A 15,589-nucleotide genomic window follows, 5' to 3' on the forward strand; every position below is an offset into this window, starting at 1 on the left:
CAATTTAAAAACAAGAAATTTCTAAATTTTTTCCGACTTTAGCAAAAGGTCTACGTAATGTTTTGTTATAGGTCCTCATAGATAATTGAGATTTGTTTAGTGTCTTATCCATTTTCCAAGGGAACTTGACTGATAAAATTTGAATGCAAGCTAAGCACTCAAAAAAAAATAATCTTGAAATTTAGTCCTCGACGATGGAATGGTTCTATAAATTTTTAAGGAAAAGAACCCTGAAGATTTGGTCGAAGTTCAGCATTTCTTGTTTGTCGTTAATCAACCATACCGCCTTGGTTGCTTTTGTTTATTGTTTGCGCACAGCTTCAAAAATAAACCTGTATTGTTTTAGGTAATGTTCTTTAATTTTGACCCTTTTTTCTCGGATCCTAGGGGTCTACTTTATAAACAAGTTCCAGAAAAGAACGAAATTAAAATTCTTGAATCCCTGCTGATCATAATTGATGAGTGTTTTTCATAAAGGTTCAAAATATTTTGTGCGACCTCTGTGGTCAATAACAAATTTTACTGGATTATTGAGCAGGAAAATGAAATATTGTTGTACAGCTTTAAAGGCAAAGTGTTCTAAGGATCAAAATGTTGGGGCTAGATGAAAATCTTAAAATATAGAAATCGAAAAAAGTTTCGCCATGTGGGTTGGTGTAGATATATTTCGAGTTCTTCGGTCAGTTGCTATATATGGCAGCTTGATTAGCAATTCAAATAAACTTAAGACTCCAGAAGTCTTAACAAAATGAATGTTCCCATTCTTTTCAACTTTAAGGACAATATTTCAAAACTAAATGCTTATCCTTTTAGGTATTATAAATAATCCATTTATTCAGCATTGACCAAGGAAATATAATTATGGTTAAAAGAAACATGCGAAACCAATCTGCCACCGATTCCTAAGCATCTCCAAAGCAAAATTAAGTGTATTGATATTAAACATTGCATTGTGATTCATTTTTATTTAAACAAAAAATACATAGTTTGGATTTTACAAATTTTACAATTTTCAATAAAATCAATCTATGTATTACATAATTAACCTTTAATTTTATTAATTGCACAAAGTTCATGCACCGAAGTAAAATGTTTTTTTCCCTTTCATTAAAGAGGCATTCCAGCTCGACTGACTTAAAAAAAATAACTTTGCTGAGAATTTAAAGTTTAAGATTACTAAAATCGATAAAGAAAAGATATAGTTCGGACTACTTCATTTGTTTAGGGGCTGCTTTGGCCAGACAGCAACTCTGATTAATTAGATTGTATTCATTATATATTGGATGTTTCAACCCTCAGGCAGAATTCATGGAACTATCTCGGTCAGTTGATTTTGTTGAAAGAATGATAAGTTATTCCTTACAATCATTAATTATCTATACTCGTGCGCCGAAAAGATAAATTGAAGTTATCAACGGTCATGAGTTAAATATGTGGGAATCTTTGGTGTGGTTTCATGCGATAATCTGAACTTAGCGACGAGTTTTATTGTAAATGTTCGCACAAGACAGAAAACTCAATAACAAATACGTTTTTGTCGAGACTTGACTAGAAAGACAAAAGATGGCTACGATTTTTAACTTAGTTCAAACTGACAAGAATTTACACGATTTAAATCCAGAAAAATTTCAAATCGTCTCCCCTGCCGAAGTTCTAGCTGGCTTGATGATGACGATGACCAGTAATCAACATGTTTTGCTTGTGCAAAAGGGCTGGTACGGATTCTATGCTCGTCCCCAAGGACCGCGTTACGCTCATCCAGCAGAACGCGGGAATTTGTGCGCGGGCGTCAATTTCCAAAGATCACTGCGTCATTGTTACCCTTGTTTACTTACAGAAACGCCACGGAAGTAACGCCCAGGTTAAAAAACAGTGCTCTGTCACTGTTTTAAACATTTTTAATTGAAACTTAGAGTAATCTACAGGAACATACTTAGGAGAGGATGGAAATGGATTATAATGCGGAACCGAACTTTAAAAACTCGAGGATGAATAGTTAAGCTCGGATTAGTTCCTAATGAAATTTTCAAAACCACTTGTTGTACAGTAAAAGAAATTAAGAAGTGTTTCTGTAAAGTTAAAACAGTTTGAAGTTGTCAGCACTTTGCTTTAAAATCTGGAAACATTCCTTGACAGAGTGCGACCGAAGACAAAATGCAGTTAAGCTCTGCTTGTCTTAAAAACTTTCGCGAACAGAAGTGTAGGAAGAATCGAATTAAGGAGTAAATTGTTATCGTGTTCTTTGTTGACTCTGTATTAACCCGTTTATGAGTCCTTACGGCTTATTAACCAAGCGCAATGTTATTAAGATTCTAATGAAGGATTAGTGTTGTCTTCTTCCTCGAAAGATTGGCTTTTAATTAGTCCAATTGCCGTTGGTTATTATTAAACGCATTCTGCGAGCTTGATATCAACGAATTAGGCCATTGTCAAATTTAGTTACTCTGAGACGTTCAATAATAGCTGTAACACCTGGGTGACAAAAGGCAGACGGCTATTTTGGGACGCAATAAAACGAAAATCGATTGTTGTTGTTGTCGAAACATGTTTGCTCACCGCCAAACGCACCTTTCCGTGCGTGGGATGTGCGTGTGTCGATTTCATAACATGCCAGCTTGTCACAAGTGCTAAGCAATTCTATTTCTGTCTTAAGTTTCTTTTGTTAGTTCGCATTCCTCGTGTTGACACAGTTAATGCACGGTAAAGAGTGTTGCGCGCTTGGGGTGACGTCAACTGTATTGAACACAAATAACCATGCGCACAGCCCAACGAGCGTTTTAATTACAAGGACACAATTTTGAGGAAGGAAAATCAATTTGCAATGGAAAACTGACATGCTGTAAGCACGGTCTCAGGGAATTGTGCAGATAAATTTTGAGGTCCAATCAAGCGACTTTGTTGAAAAGTTTCATTCCAGCGAGGTGTAACATTGGAGGTATGTAGCTCGCGCGTAAGATCTGTGTAAGGAACAGAAGGGTTTTTAGCTGTTAGCCAGTGTTTACTTTTCTTTTACATTCCTTTGGAACTAAACCAAATTTAGGGTACACGGGTTCATGTAAACGCTAATAGTGTTATAGCTAAATAAGTGTCACGTTTTGTCTGGAATAAACAACATTACAGGATTTGAAAAATTACTATTTCGAAGTCCCTCAAGTTCCCTGGGCGTAACAATCCTTAAACGTGTTTTTCCTCGTAGACTCGAAAGGGAATGTTTTTGTTTGCATACTTCAACTGTATTTATCTCGTGACATTTGTGAATTTCTGCGCGCCTCGCTCGATTTCAAACACGAAAAGTCAGAACTGATAAAGAGTTTTATTAAGTGCCTCTACTAAAAGCTCCAAAACGGCCTATCCTGCTCAAAAGTTAAACTAGACACGTTAACATCGCCAAAGACTATGATAATCCTTGTAGTCCACTTAGACTTTGGTTATAAACGTTTGCCTTCGACGTTTAAGTACTTAAATAATTCTGCCCTCTCTATGGCATTGCAAAATTCAGTCTACCAGTTCGGTAAGAAAAAGGAGAAATTTATTGGTCGATAGATGTTCGATTACAGTACGGAATGCGTTTATCGTAGTTACATTTGTTAGACTTTTTGAAGGGACTTTGAATATTCACACGGTGTATCGCACTATAAACTTTGTTTTGCATAACTGCACTGAGGTGTTTATTACGGAATCAAACAAACCGCGACGGTTTTGTTGCATAAATCAACAGCAATTTGGTTCTATGAGGTTATTTCTTTAGTTGAGGGTACGGGTAATTCGTTCCGGCAGTGCATGTGTTGAGATGAGTGAAAGTGAGAAACTCAGTAGTAATGATTGCTAGAAAACTCAACTAAACTGTAACAAAATACGTGTCTTGCCTCTGGGCAACGTTTTATGTTCGTCACTTGTGTTTAAAAATCCACTCCAAGTTCGTCTCGGCCCATAAAACACGCATGAAAAATACTTGGCCAGACTTCTCGGTTGGTCAATAAGCTTTATATAATGTTACCTTATCTTTTGTTATTGAATAGCAATCGAATAAAAATACCTATTAACAAGTCTATATTATGTAAGATTATCGCGTTAAAAAAGAGGCGAGGGTCTCGAACAAGACCTAAATCACGCAGTTTTGCGGAAATTAACTGAAACTGTACTTCACGGAAATTGACGATATTGTGTCTGAAGCAGAGTGGAACATTTCCGTTTTTGTAATACACTGATAAGTCTGATATGAACCTTCTTAAAGGTAAATATCGTGAATGGGACCGCGTAGAGCGAACATTATTGACTGGCCAACGAGTTTGTCGTAACAAATTCTTCGTTGCTTTTTTTGATTTTCCAATACTAGCCTGGAATGATGAATTTGTTTTTTTAGACGAGACGTCATGAGTTGATCAAGTTCTTAGTTCCCACGAACCACACGTTGGATTCGTTAATAGAAAAGTAGAGAGAAGTTACGGATTAATCAACATCAATCGTACTCACTGGATGGTCAGGCAGTGTTTATCAACTTAACGAAATGATATTACGTTTGTACAAATTGAATTTAGTTATACAGCACAAGACCCTTTATAAAGTCACAGAAAAAAGTCCACAGCTTCCTTACGGCTTTCGAATTAGAACTCCTCTAATCTTTATAAATATTGTTTTAAAAACACATTCGATAGCATTGGTATTACAATGAAAGATCTTCGAGACACCGCTGTTTTCAATGAAAACACCCGCTTTTTTCATCAGCAGATAAAGCAGATTATCTTGAAATGTGAATTCTTAAAAACAATTCTAAAATCTTAACAATTTTGATTTCCAACATGGGAATATAATTAACGAAAGAATGGTATATATCACTCCCATGTTTTTTTTAAACTGGGTCTCAATAACTCTGAAACGTGTTGAGTTATCTGTAGAAACATGTTACATGGGGTAAAAGCCTCGAGCCAAGTGGCCCATACTTGCCGTAGCTGATCCCGTTTTTGTAGCATCAAGCGGCTAGTAGTATTTCTAATCCCTCCTGAACGGGATGCTAGTCCATTGCAGGGTTCCCCCCAGCACTATTTCTCCGGTACCCATTTATACATCTGGGTGGAGAGAGGCACGATGAGAGTAAAGTGTCTTGCCCATGAACACAACACAACGACCCCGGCCAAGTTTCGATCCGGAGTCCTGCGCGCTAATCATTAGGACACCGTGCCTCCCAATATCGTTCGTTGTGAAACTGAGCAGCTATTGTGTAGATGAAATCTAAAAAAGAATTTCCATTTCATTTTAGAATAGAAATAAACACTCAAAACATTCCATTTTTATCAACTGAGTAATTTGAATTTTTAGAAAAAATAATAACTCAAAGATTTGTTTTAGTTTCTAATCGACTAAAATGGAACCTTGGAAAATGCCATAGCTCAATAACATTTTTTTGCCCGAAATTTTGATTCTTCGTCCAGCACTGTTATCTTCACTTGGTATCTTGGTAGGGTAAGAGTTTTATCTACACTTTTATGACGTCAATGTGTACTATGATGACGTCAACATTTTAACCCAGGCACGTTCCTTTAAATGTGGAAAATGCATGAGGTAACTAATGATATGAAATGCAAAGAGTATTTCACATTTTATTTATAAATGGCATTTTGTTATTAGTTTTATTACACTTGGAAGGATGAAATCTCAAATTTGTTGTGGACATGTTCAATTAAGACAACACGAGTAACTCAAAATGTAAGAAACTTTTTCTACGGTACATCGTATACAACGGAACCATAACAGTTGCAACTGGTGGAAAGACGCACTAAATCAAGCCAACAAAATTATACGGGAGGGGTATCAAATGGTCAAACCTATTCTTCTCAAATGTGCATTCTGGAGGCAAGACGCTTTACTATTACAGTGCAATCCACCACACCCAGAGGTATAAATGAGTACAAGCGAAATGTCAGGGTAACTTAAAACGGTGGCTAGAGCAGAACGAGCACCTCATCCAGGGGGTACGAGCAAAGTAGCAATTCTTTGTCACTAAATGCTTCAGAAATTGGATAAGCTTCCAATGGGTGGGCCACTTTAGTGCATACCTTAACAAAGTGTAGGATTTCATATTGAAGAGTTCTCGGATCGCTACACTGATAATGGTGTAAAATTTTAATTTTTTTTCGTTTGTTGAATAACAGAGCATTGATGCTTTTGTTAGTAAGCTTATAAAAATTCCATTCATTTTCTAATCTTTATGGGAATGCCTTCACGTACTGTAAACAGTCAAAATTATGTATTCACGGTTTTTTTTTTGAAGTCAAAACCGAAGGAGAAGATGAATTAACTCTGTCCCAGTTTTAAACTGACGATAAATTTTTAAAGTTTAGAACATTTTCTTTAGACCCTTGACATTTGAAGAGCTCTAATTATTGTCAGTTTATTGAAGAATGATTTTATAATAGTGATAGGACGAGTGTTGAAAAAGAGGGATAGATTGAATCGCTTTTTAATAAATGGAAAGAGAAGATTTGGAAATTCAGCCATTTTAACTTACGTGACGAATGTTTATAGGATGCAAAGTAGTTTGAAAGATGTTCAAAAAATCTATAAATAATCAAATATTTTCGAAGAGTGTTTTTACGTTAGTAGCTCGGATTCACAGAGTTATTTAAAGGGCGATTTTAATCCCCATGTTTGCGTTTTTGTTGTTGTAGGTTTTAACAAAAATTTTCATTTACTTTTTTGTCTTTAAAGGCATTTTATGCTTCATTCTCACCGCGTTGATGATTTTTTAGTTCTTATAGTTCTTATATTAGTTCTAATAATGTTCTGATATTGTAAAGAGAAATAAGGTCACCCTCATTCTTCTAAAGTGAAACCCAAGATTATTTGTTCGTACGTCAAAAAATGCAAAACATCGAATAACCCCTTTGAACTTATATAAAGTGACGAGTGATGGAAAACAGAACCCGATTAACCAAATAATGAGAAAATAGACGTGCAAATTTTTTTTTAACTAGTTCGACTCCGTTTTGAACTAACTAAACAAAGAATTTATCAATTTTCTTATCTTTTAATTTTTGTTTAAATAGCGTGTACAAATGGAGAGGCAGCGAAGACACAGAACAGGTATTTAATGTTGTGTACATTTCTTCTGTGCGATATATCAGGGCAAAACATGGTTATCGTGATTCAGGTCTGATACGACATGATAATCCCTGATTGGGCGACAAGGGTCGAATTATTGCTGGCACGGCACATGAAACGCTTCCGGAGATATTTCGTGTCAATATGGTTAAGTATCCCTCAAGTATGGCACATCAGATAATTCTCTCATAAAGTTCAACTTTCGGGAACTGTTACGCCGTTTGGTAAAATATGGCGATGGAATCTCCCATAGTAACTGCGCATAGCTCTTGTAGCATGAGAAATTGTACCTCTTCGAGGAAGGAGTATTTCTTGGAGTATAAAAGAGTGAAAATTGGTGAGCCATCTTTTTATATTTCATGCACAGTTGCCGATATGAACGCGATTAACATCGTAGCCAAAACAACGGAAGAAAAGGAGGAGGAAGAGGAGGAAGAGGAAGAGGAATTTGTGAAGTATGGAGCCGTGGATGAGTTTTATGACCTGGACAAAGAAATTGGCAAGTAAGTGTGCTATTTCTTTGTAATCTCACCGTTATTATTGATTCTAATTTGTAAGTAACAGCGCATATTTTAAAAAGTAGCGGTTTGACACAAGTTTGGCTAGCCACAACAGCAAACTGTAGACGACTCAAAATGTCATATCAAACAATTTTGGATACATTGTTTTCCAAAGATTGACTGAAATTGTGGCATCGACAAAACTTTAACATGTCACCCCCTTTTTCAAATTAAAATTAAAAAATGCATTTTATATCCTAATTATCGATAAATTTTGCAGTCGAAAAATGTACTGAGTTATTTGACCTTAGGGTTATAAAATCACTAAGATCAAATTTCAATTAGCGAAGTCTCTTTTCAGTTCTTAATAGCCCTTAATACGTAGTTTGGGGTCGAATTTTCCGCAACACATTTCCTTTCAGATGTTAAGAGTATTTTATATTTGCTCAGTGACTTTGCTAACGGTATACAATGGCTGTCAAAAGAACACATCAAATTTGTTATTAGCAGCAAAAGTCCCTGTCCTGCACTGGAAATATAGAAGAAAATTCAAAAACGAATTTGTACGTTATAAGCCAAGCCATTGATGTAATAACCTCTCGCATCAAGAAGATAATTAATTGCTCGCAGATCGCGACAGTTTTACAAAGACATCCAGCAATGTTAGGCCCGGTTCAAACGTCGAACTTTTCATGTGCCGAACCTAATGTCGGTATTAAGAACATGAAAAGTTCGACGTATGAATCAATTAAGATCGACACATTTGAATTCGGGTCGTCGCTGCCGTTCTATCCGACTGGGCCAGTCGAAAAGAACGGCAAAAGTCCGACAGCGATTCAAACGTCGAACGTTTCATGTGCCGAATCTAATGCATACATTACGTATACATTAGATAAATTATTTTTTACCCACAATGCAGCAAGTTTCACGTACTTGTCATGCGCAGAAAGCTTGTTTTTAAACATTATGGCGGGAAGAGAAGAAAGTTCGTGTTCTTCTTGCTTAAAAACTACGAAATATACCTGCCTATCTTGTCAAGAATTTTCTGTATGGTATGCTCCGTTTTTGAAGAAGACGAAAGACCAAAATGGGTCGCTATTAATCCAGACCTTTTAAACCGTTAATCTGAGGATGTGAGGTAATTCTCCCTAAGCCACAAAACCAGACATGGAGCTTTGAGAGTACACACGAAATTATGACAGTGCCAACAAATTGTTCAGAAAAAATCATCCAGAAATCATGAAGCATCAGCCAGTCGTGACCTGTGCTCGCGACCTGTTGTTAGATTCTCTGTTTTTGATTTATACAAATATTTTGGTATCTGGCAAAGGCACAAAAATGGCTAGTCTGTAAACTCTGAATCCTCTTAAACGTTTATCGACGTAAATAAGTTTGTATCTTACTGTTGTACGTGGGTGTGGGAATTTTGTAGCTTACAAAAGATAATGTCAATTTATTCCTTGCAAAACAGACGTCTGAAAAGCGAAACTTCGAAAAAAGAAACAAAAGGCAAATATTGGACGTTATTATAGTACTTTGTGAAACAACAAGAACGCTGAATTTTTGTGCTGTTATCTGACTGCTCCAGGTGGCACAGCATGTACTAAGCCAGACGAACTGTTAATTTTGAGTGATTTTAAAATGTCCCCATTTCCTCACTATTGAATTTCAGTAGTTCTGTCAAATTAAAGCAGCTGTTTTCGTAAAAGGAAACAGTTTTCTTTTAGCTATCTACCCCGTACGACAAGAGGGGATGAAAGGGTAAAATGGGAATAGGGATTGAGCAAATTTTCACTGGGATGAGATTTGGGTCACTGGGACTGGGAATCACAAACAATAAACAATAGAACTGGGACTGGGATTTGGAACATCGGAAAACTGGGAAATGGGATTTGGGCAAAATGTCGGCTGGGAAATGGGATTTGGGCAAAATGTCGGCTGGGAAATGGGATTTGGGCAAAATGTCGGCTGGGAAATGGGATTTGGGCAAAATGTCGGCTGGGAAATGGGATTTGGGCAAAATGTCGGCTGGGAAATGGGATTTGGGCAAAATGTCGGCTGGGAAATGGGATTTGGGCAAAATGTGGGCTGGGAAATGAGATTTGGGCAAAATGTCGGCTGGGAAATTGGATTTGGGCAAAATGTCGGCTAGGAAATGGGATTTAACCTCCTCCCCCTCCCTTTTTCAGGACCCTCCGATAACATACGGCCCTTTTGCGCTTGGTTTATAAATCGACGGCCAAATATTATTATTATTATAACGATTACTTTCCAGATTGGACGATCACGTCGCCAAATACCCACACGCACTTAGAAAAAGTCACGTAATCTCACTGAATGTTTGTTAAAATCTTGTTTATGAACGTACGTGCTTTCTAGAGAAATTCTGCATTGGAAAGTTTTGTAATCGGGTTTTATGATAATGTAATTAGAGGCCTAATTGGATTCAAGCCTTACTATAACACGGTAGTTTCGAAAGGTAATAAAGTTACAACAGGAAAAATGGACGAAGTCTTTTAGAATCATTTTTTTTGCAGATAGCATATATTAAAGGTTAAAGAAATCTTCTCGGAGGGTTCACCGAGCTTAGTTGAATATCGGTGCACAGTGTTCCGACCAAAACATATATTTAACGTTATTACACCTTAGCACGAGTCTTCAAATGCCATATAACAACGATATTTTATTGGGATACGTGGTACTAAAACTGTGAATACAATATCCGTAAAAACCTTAATGTCATTCCTGTCAAACTCCATTTACTGGGAAGATTAGATTTCGACAAGAAAATAAAGACTATATTTCATGCTTTGTTGGTCCAGAGACGCATGTCTCGACAGATAAAATTGAGAGGAAATAATAATGATTAGCGAATGTGTTGCTTTGCAAAGTTTGGTAATGGTTTGAGCTCTATTTCTGTTGGAAGTATTAGCATTGATTTACCGAAAGGTTGCGAGGGATTTTGACTTTAACGTACGAAGTATTAAAACACACAAATCAATGAAAGGTTTAAATACGTGTACACAAAATCTTCACAGTCTTATTGTTTTAAAAACTCAAAAGAACTATTGAATTCAATTAAGAATTTATAGGCAAGAGTGTCATGGGATTTAATAATCTTTGCGCGACCAGAATTAGCATATGAAAAGGAAAATAAGTTCAATGAGTAAACTTTCGCTAACGAGATCTTCATTAAATTGGGCTACACTGAAATGGCTTTTGAGAGACAATGTGATATAATATAGAAGCAAGCCGTTCTTAAGGTACTTTAAGAAGCTCCACAGTACAAAATGTAAGTAGATAAGCCTAATGAATTTAAAAATACGTAAACGGTATTGTGTCTAGCGGCTTAACTAAGGAAGGTTTTTTCTACGTCGAGTTAATGAGATATTTGACGGGCGAGCTGTTGTTTGTGTTAGTAGACATATAGTAATCTGTTTATCTGAGGTAAAACCTCGATCGCTATTTATACATATTTTCTTTACTAATGTAAAGCACTCAAGTCGTTAACCTTTTCTCTGTACTCTTTAAAATTGAATCTGAACCTTAACTGGCCACTTAAGAAAGACAGGATTTCGACAGACACCTTGTTTCGTAATGAAAGCACTGATGGTCGACGAGATGGTTGCGAGATAATTTTTCACAATCTGCAACGTTTAAAAATTGTTATAACAGCGTCACAACCGCTGCAAAAAAAAAGTAGAACAGAAATGCAGTACTGTAGTAGATGCCAATTTAAAAACAAGAAATTTCTAAATTTTTTCCGACTTTAGGAAAAGGTTGTTTTGTTATAGGTCCTCATAGATAATTGAGATTTGTTTAATGTAAAAATTTGAATGCAAGCTAAGCACTAAAAAAAAAAAATAATCTTGAAATTTAGTCCTCGACGATGGAATGGTTCTATAAATTTTTAAGGAAAAGAACCCTGAAGATTTGGTCGAAGTTCAGCATTTCTTGTTTGTCGTTAATCAACCATACCGCCTCGGTTGCTTTTGTTTATTGTTTGCGCACAGCTTCAAAAATAAACCTGTATTGTTTTAGGTAATGTTCTTTAATTTTGACCCTTTTTTCTCGGATCCTAGGGGTCTACTTTATAAACAAAAGTTCCAGAAAAGAACGAAATTAAAATTCTTGAATCCCTGCTGATCATAATTGATGAGTGTTTTTCATAAAGGTTCAAAATATTTTGTGCGACCTCTGTGGTCAATAACAAATTTTACTGGATTATTGAGCAGGAAAATGAAATATTGTTGTACACCTTTAAAGGAAAAGTGTTCTAAGGATCAAAATGTTGGGGCTAGATGAAAATCTTAAAATATAGAAATCGAAAAAGTTTCGCCATGTCGGTTGGTGTAGATATATTTCGAGTTCTTCGGTCAGTTGCTATATATGGCAGCTTGATTAGCAATTCAAATAAACTTAAGACTCCAGAAGTCTTAACAAAATGAACGTTCCCATTCTTTTCAACTTTAAGGACAATATTTCAAAACTAAATGCTTATCCTTTCAGTTAGGTATTATAAATAATCCATTTATTCAGCATTGACCAAGGAAATATAATTATGGTTAAAAGAAACATGCGAAACCAATCTGCCACCGATTCCTAAGCATCTCCAAAGCAAAATAAAGTGTATTGATATTAAACATTGCATTGTGATTCATTTTTAGAAAAATACATAGTTTGGATTTTACAAATTTTACAATTTTCAATAAAATCAATCTATGTATTACATAATTAACCTTTAATTTTATTAATTGCACAAAGTTCATGCACCGAAGTAAAATGTTTTTTTCCCTTTCATTAAAGAGGCATTCCAGCTCGACTGACTTAATAAAAGAAATTAACTTTGCTGAGAATTTAAAGTTTAAGATTACTAAAATCGATAAAGAAAAGATATAGTTCGGACTACTTCATTTGTTTAGGGGCTGCTTTGGCCAGACAGCAACTCTGATTAATTAGATTGTATTCATTATATATTGGATGTTTCAACCCTCAGGCAGAATTCATGGAACTATCTCGGTCAGTTGATTTTGTTGAAAGAATGATAAGTTATTCCTTACAATCATTAATTATCTATACTCGTGCGCCGAAAAGATAAATTGAAGTTATCAACGGTCATGAGTTAAATATGTGGGAATCTTTGGTGTGGTTTCATGCGATAATCTGAACTTAGCGACGAGTTTTATTGTAAACGTTCGCACAAGACAGAAAACTCAATAACAGATACGTTTTTGTCGAGACTTGACTAGAAAGACAAAAGATGGCTACGATTTTTAACTTAGTTCAAACTGATAAGAATTTACACGATTTAAATCCAGAAAAATTTCAAATCGTCTCCCCTGCCGAAGTTCTAGCTGGCTTGATGATGACGATGACCAGTAATCAACATGTTTTGCTTGTGCACAAGGGCTGGTACGGATTCTATGCTCGTCCCCAAGGCCCGCGTTACGCTCATCCAGCAGAACGCGGGAATTTGTGCGAGGGCGTCAATTTCCAAAGATCACTGCGTCATTGTTACCCTTGTTTACTTACAGAAACGCCACGGAAGTAACGCCCAGGTTAAAAAACAGTGCTCTGTCACTGTTTTAAACATTTTTAATTGAAACTTAGAGTAATCTACAGGAACATACTTAGGAGAGGATGGAAATGGATTATAATGCGGAACCGAACTTTAAAAACTCGAGGATGAATAGTTAAGCTCGGATTAGTTCCTAATGAAATTTTCAAAACCTCTTGTTGTACAGAAAAAGAAATTAAGAAGTGTTTCTGTAAAGTTCAAACAGTTTGGAGTTGTTAGCGCTTTGCTTGAAAATCTGGAAACATTCCTTGACAGAGTGCGACCGAAGACAAAATGCAGTTAAGCTCTGCTTGTCTTAAGAACTTTCGCGAACAGAAGTGTAGGAAGAATCGAATTAAGGAGTAAATTGTTATCGTGTTCTTTGTTGACTCTGTATTTACCCGTTTATGAGTCCTTACGGCTTATTAACCAAGCGCAATGTTATTAAGATTCTAATGAAGGATTAATGTTGGCTTGTTCCTCGAAGATTGGCTTTTAATTAGTCCAATTGCCGTTAGTTATTATTAACGCATTTTGCGAGCTTGATATCAAAGAATTAGGCCATTGTCAAATTTAGTTACTTTGAGACGTTCAATAATAGCTGTAACACCTGGGTGACAAAAGGCAGACGGCTATTTTGGGACGCAATAAAACGAAAATCGATTGTTGTTGTTGTCGAAACATGTTTGCTCACCACCAAACGCACCTTTCCGTGCGTGGGACGTGCGTGTGTCGATTTCATAACATGCCAGCTTGTCACAAGTGCTAAGCAATTCTATTTCTGTCTTAAGTTTCTTTTGTTAGTTCGCATTCCTCGTGTTGACACAGTTAATGCACGGTAAAGAGTGCTGCGCGCTTTGGGTGACGTCAACTGTAATGAACACAAATAACCATGCGCACAGCCCAACGAGCGTTTTAATTACAAGGACACAAATTTTGAGGAAGGAAAATCAATTTGCCATGGAAAACTGACATGCTGTAAGCACGGTCTCAGGGAATCGTGCAGATAAATTTTGAGGTCCAATCAGGCCAATTTGTTGAAAAGTTTCATTCCAGTGAGGTGTAACATTAGAGGTATGTTGCTCGCGCGCAAGATCTGTGTAAGGAACAGAAGGGTTTTTAGCTGTTAGCCAGTGTTTACTTTTCTTTTACATTCCTTTGGAACTAAACCAAATTTAGGGTACACGGGTTCATGTAAACGCTAATAGTATTATAGCTAAATAAGTGTCACGTTTTGTCTGGAATAAACAACATTACAGGATTTGAAAAATTACTATTTCGAAGTCCCTCAAGTTCCCTGGGCGTAACAATCCTTAAACGTGTTATTCCTCGTAGACTCGAAAGGGAATGTTTTTGTTTGCATACTTCAACTGTATTTATCTCGTGACATTTGTGAATTTCTGCGCGCCTCGCTCGATTTCAAACACGAAAAGTCAGAACTGATAAAGAGTTTTGTTAAGTGCCTCTACTAAAAGCTCCAAAACGGCCTATCCTGCTCAAAATTTTAACTAGACACGTTATCATCGCCAAAGATTATGATAATCCTTGTAGTCCACTTAGAGTTTGGTTTTAAACGTTTGCCTTCGACGTTTAAGTACTTAAATAATTCTGCCCTCTCTATGGCATTGCAAAATTCAGTCTACCAGTTCGGCAAGAAAAAGGAGAAATTCTATTGGTCGATAGATGTTCGATTACAGTACGGAATGCGTTTATCGTAGTTACATTTGTTAGACTTTTTGAAGGGACTTTGAATATTCACACGGTGTATCGCACTATAAACTTTGTTTTGCATAACTGCACTGAGGTGTTTATTACGGAATCAAACAAACCGCGACGGTTTTGTTGCATAAATCAACAGCAATTTGGTTCTATGAGGTTATTTCTTTAGTTGAGGGTACGGGTAGTTCGTTCCGGCAGTGCATGTGTTGAGATGAGTGAAAGTGAAAAACTCAGTAGTAATGATTGCTAGAAAACTCAACTAAACTGTAACAAAATACGTGTCTTGCCTCTGGGCAACGTTTTATGTTCGTCACTTGTGTTTAAAAATCCACTCCAAGTTCGTCTCGGCCCATAAAACACGCATGAAAAATACTTGGCCAGACTTCTCGGTTGGTCAATAAGCTTTATATAATGTTACCTTATCTTTTGTTATTGAATAGCAATCGAATAAAAATACCTATTAACAAGTCTATATTATGGAAGATTATCGCGTTAAAAAAGAGGCGAGGGTGTTGAACAAGACCTAAAGCACACAGTTTTGCGGAAATTAACTGAAACTGTACTTCACGAAAATTGACGATATTGTGTCTGAAGCAGAGTGGAACATTTCCGTTTTTGTAATACACTGATAAGTCTGATATGAACCTTCTTAAAGGTAAATATCGTGAATGGGACCGCCTAGAGCGAACATTATTGACTGGCCAACGAGTTTGTC

At 36.4% G+C, this 15,589-nt stretch overlaps 1 protein-coding gene across 6 annotated transcripts in view; it reads left to right on the forward strand.

Moving 5' to 3' along the window:
- Positions 1-15,589, forward strand: part of LOC144660700 (uncharacterized) — a 37,326-nt gene that overhangs the window by 3,672 nt on the left and 18,065 nt on the right. The window contains exons 1-2 of one of the 6 annotated variants that reach the window (XM_078521417.1): positions 7,048-7,080; positions 7,466-7,601. The exons of 1 other annotated variant lie outside the window; for it this stretch is intronic. In XM_078521417.1, the coding sequence (XP_078377543.1) occupies positions 7,053-7,080; positions 7,466-7,601 (164 nt within the window). In that variant the 5' untranslated portion in view covers positions 7,048-7,052. Of the gene's footprint in view, positions 1-2,795; positions 2,936-7,047; positions 7,081-7,110; positions 7,602-10,774; positions 10,891-14,054; positions 14,230-15,589 lie in introns of those variants that run through there. 4 more of the 6 variants (XM_078521416.1, XM_078521412.1, XM_078521415.1 and 1 more) reach the window with 4 other exon arrangements.

This window comes from Oculina patagonica, chromosome 7, assembly GCF_052425735.1.
Source record: "Oculina patagonica isolate OP01 chromosome 7, crgOcupat, whole genome shotgun sequence".
NCBI classification, from domain to species: domain Eukaryota; kingdom Metazoa; phylum Cnidaria; class Anthozoa; order Scleractinia; family Oculinidae; genus Oculina; species Oculina patagonica.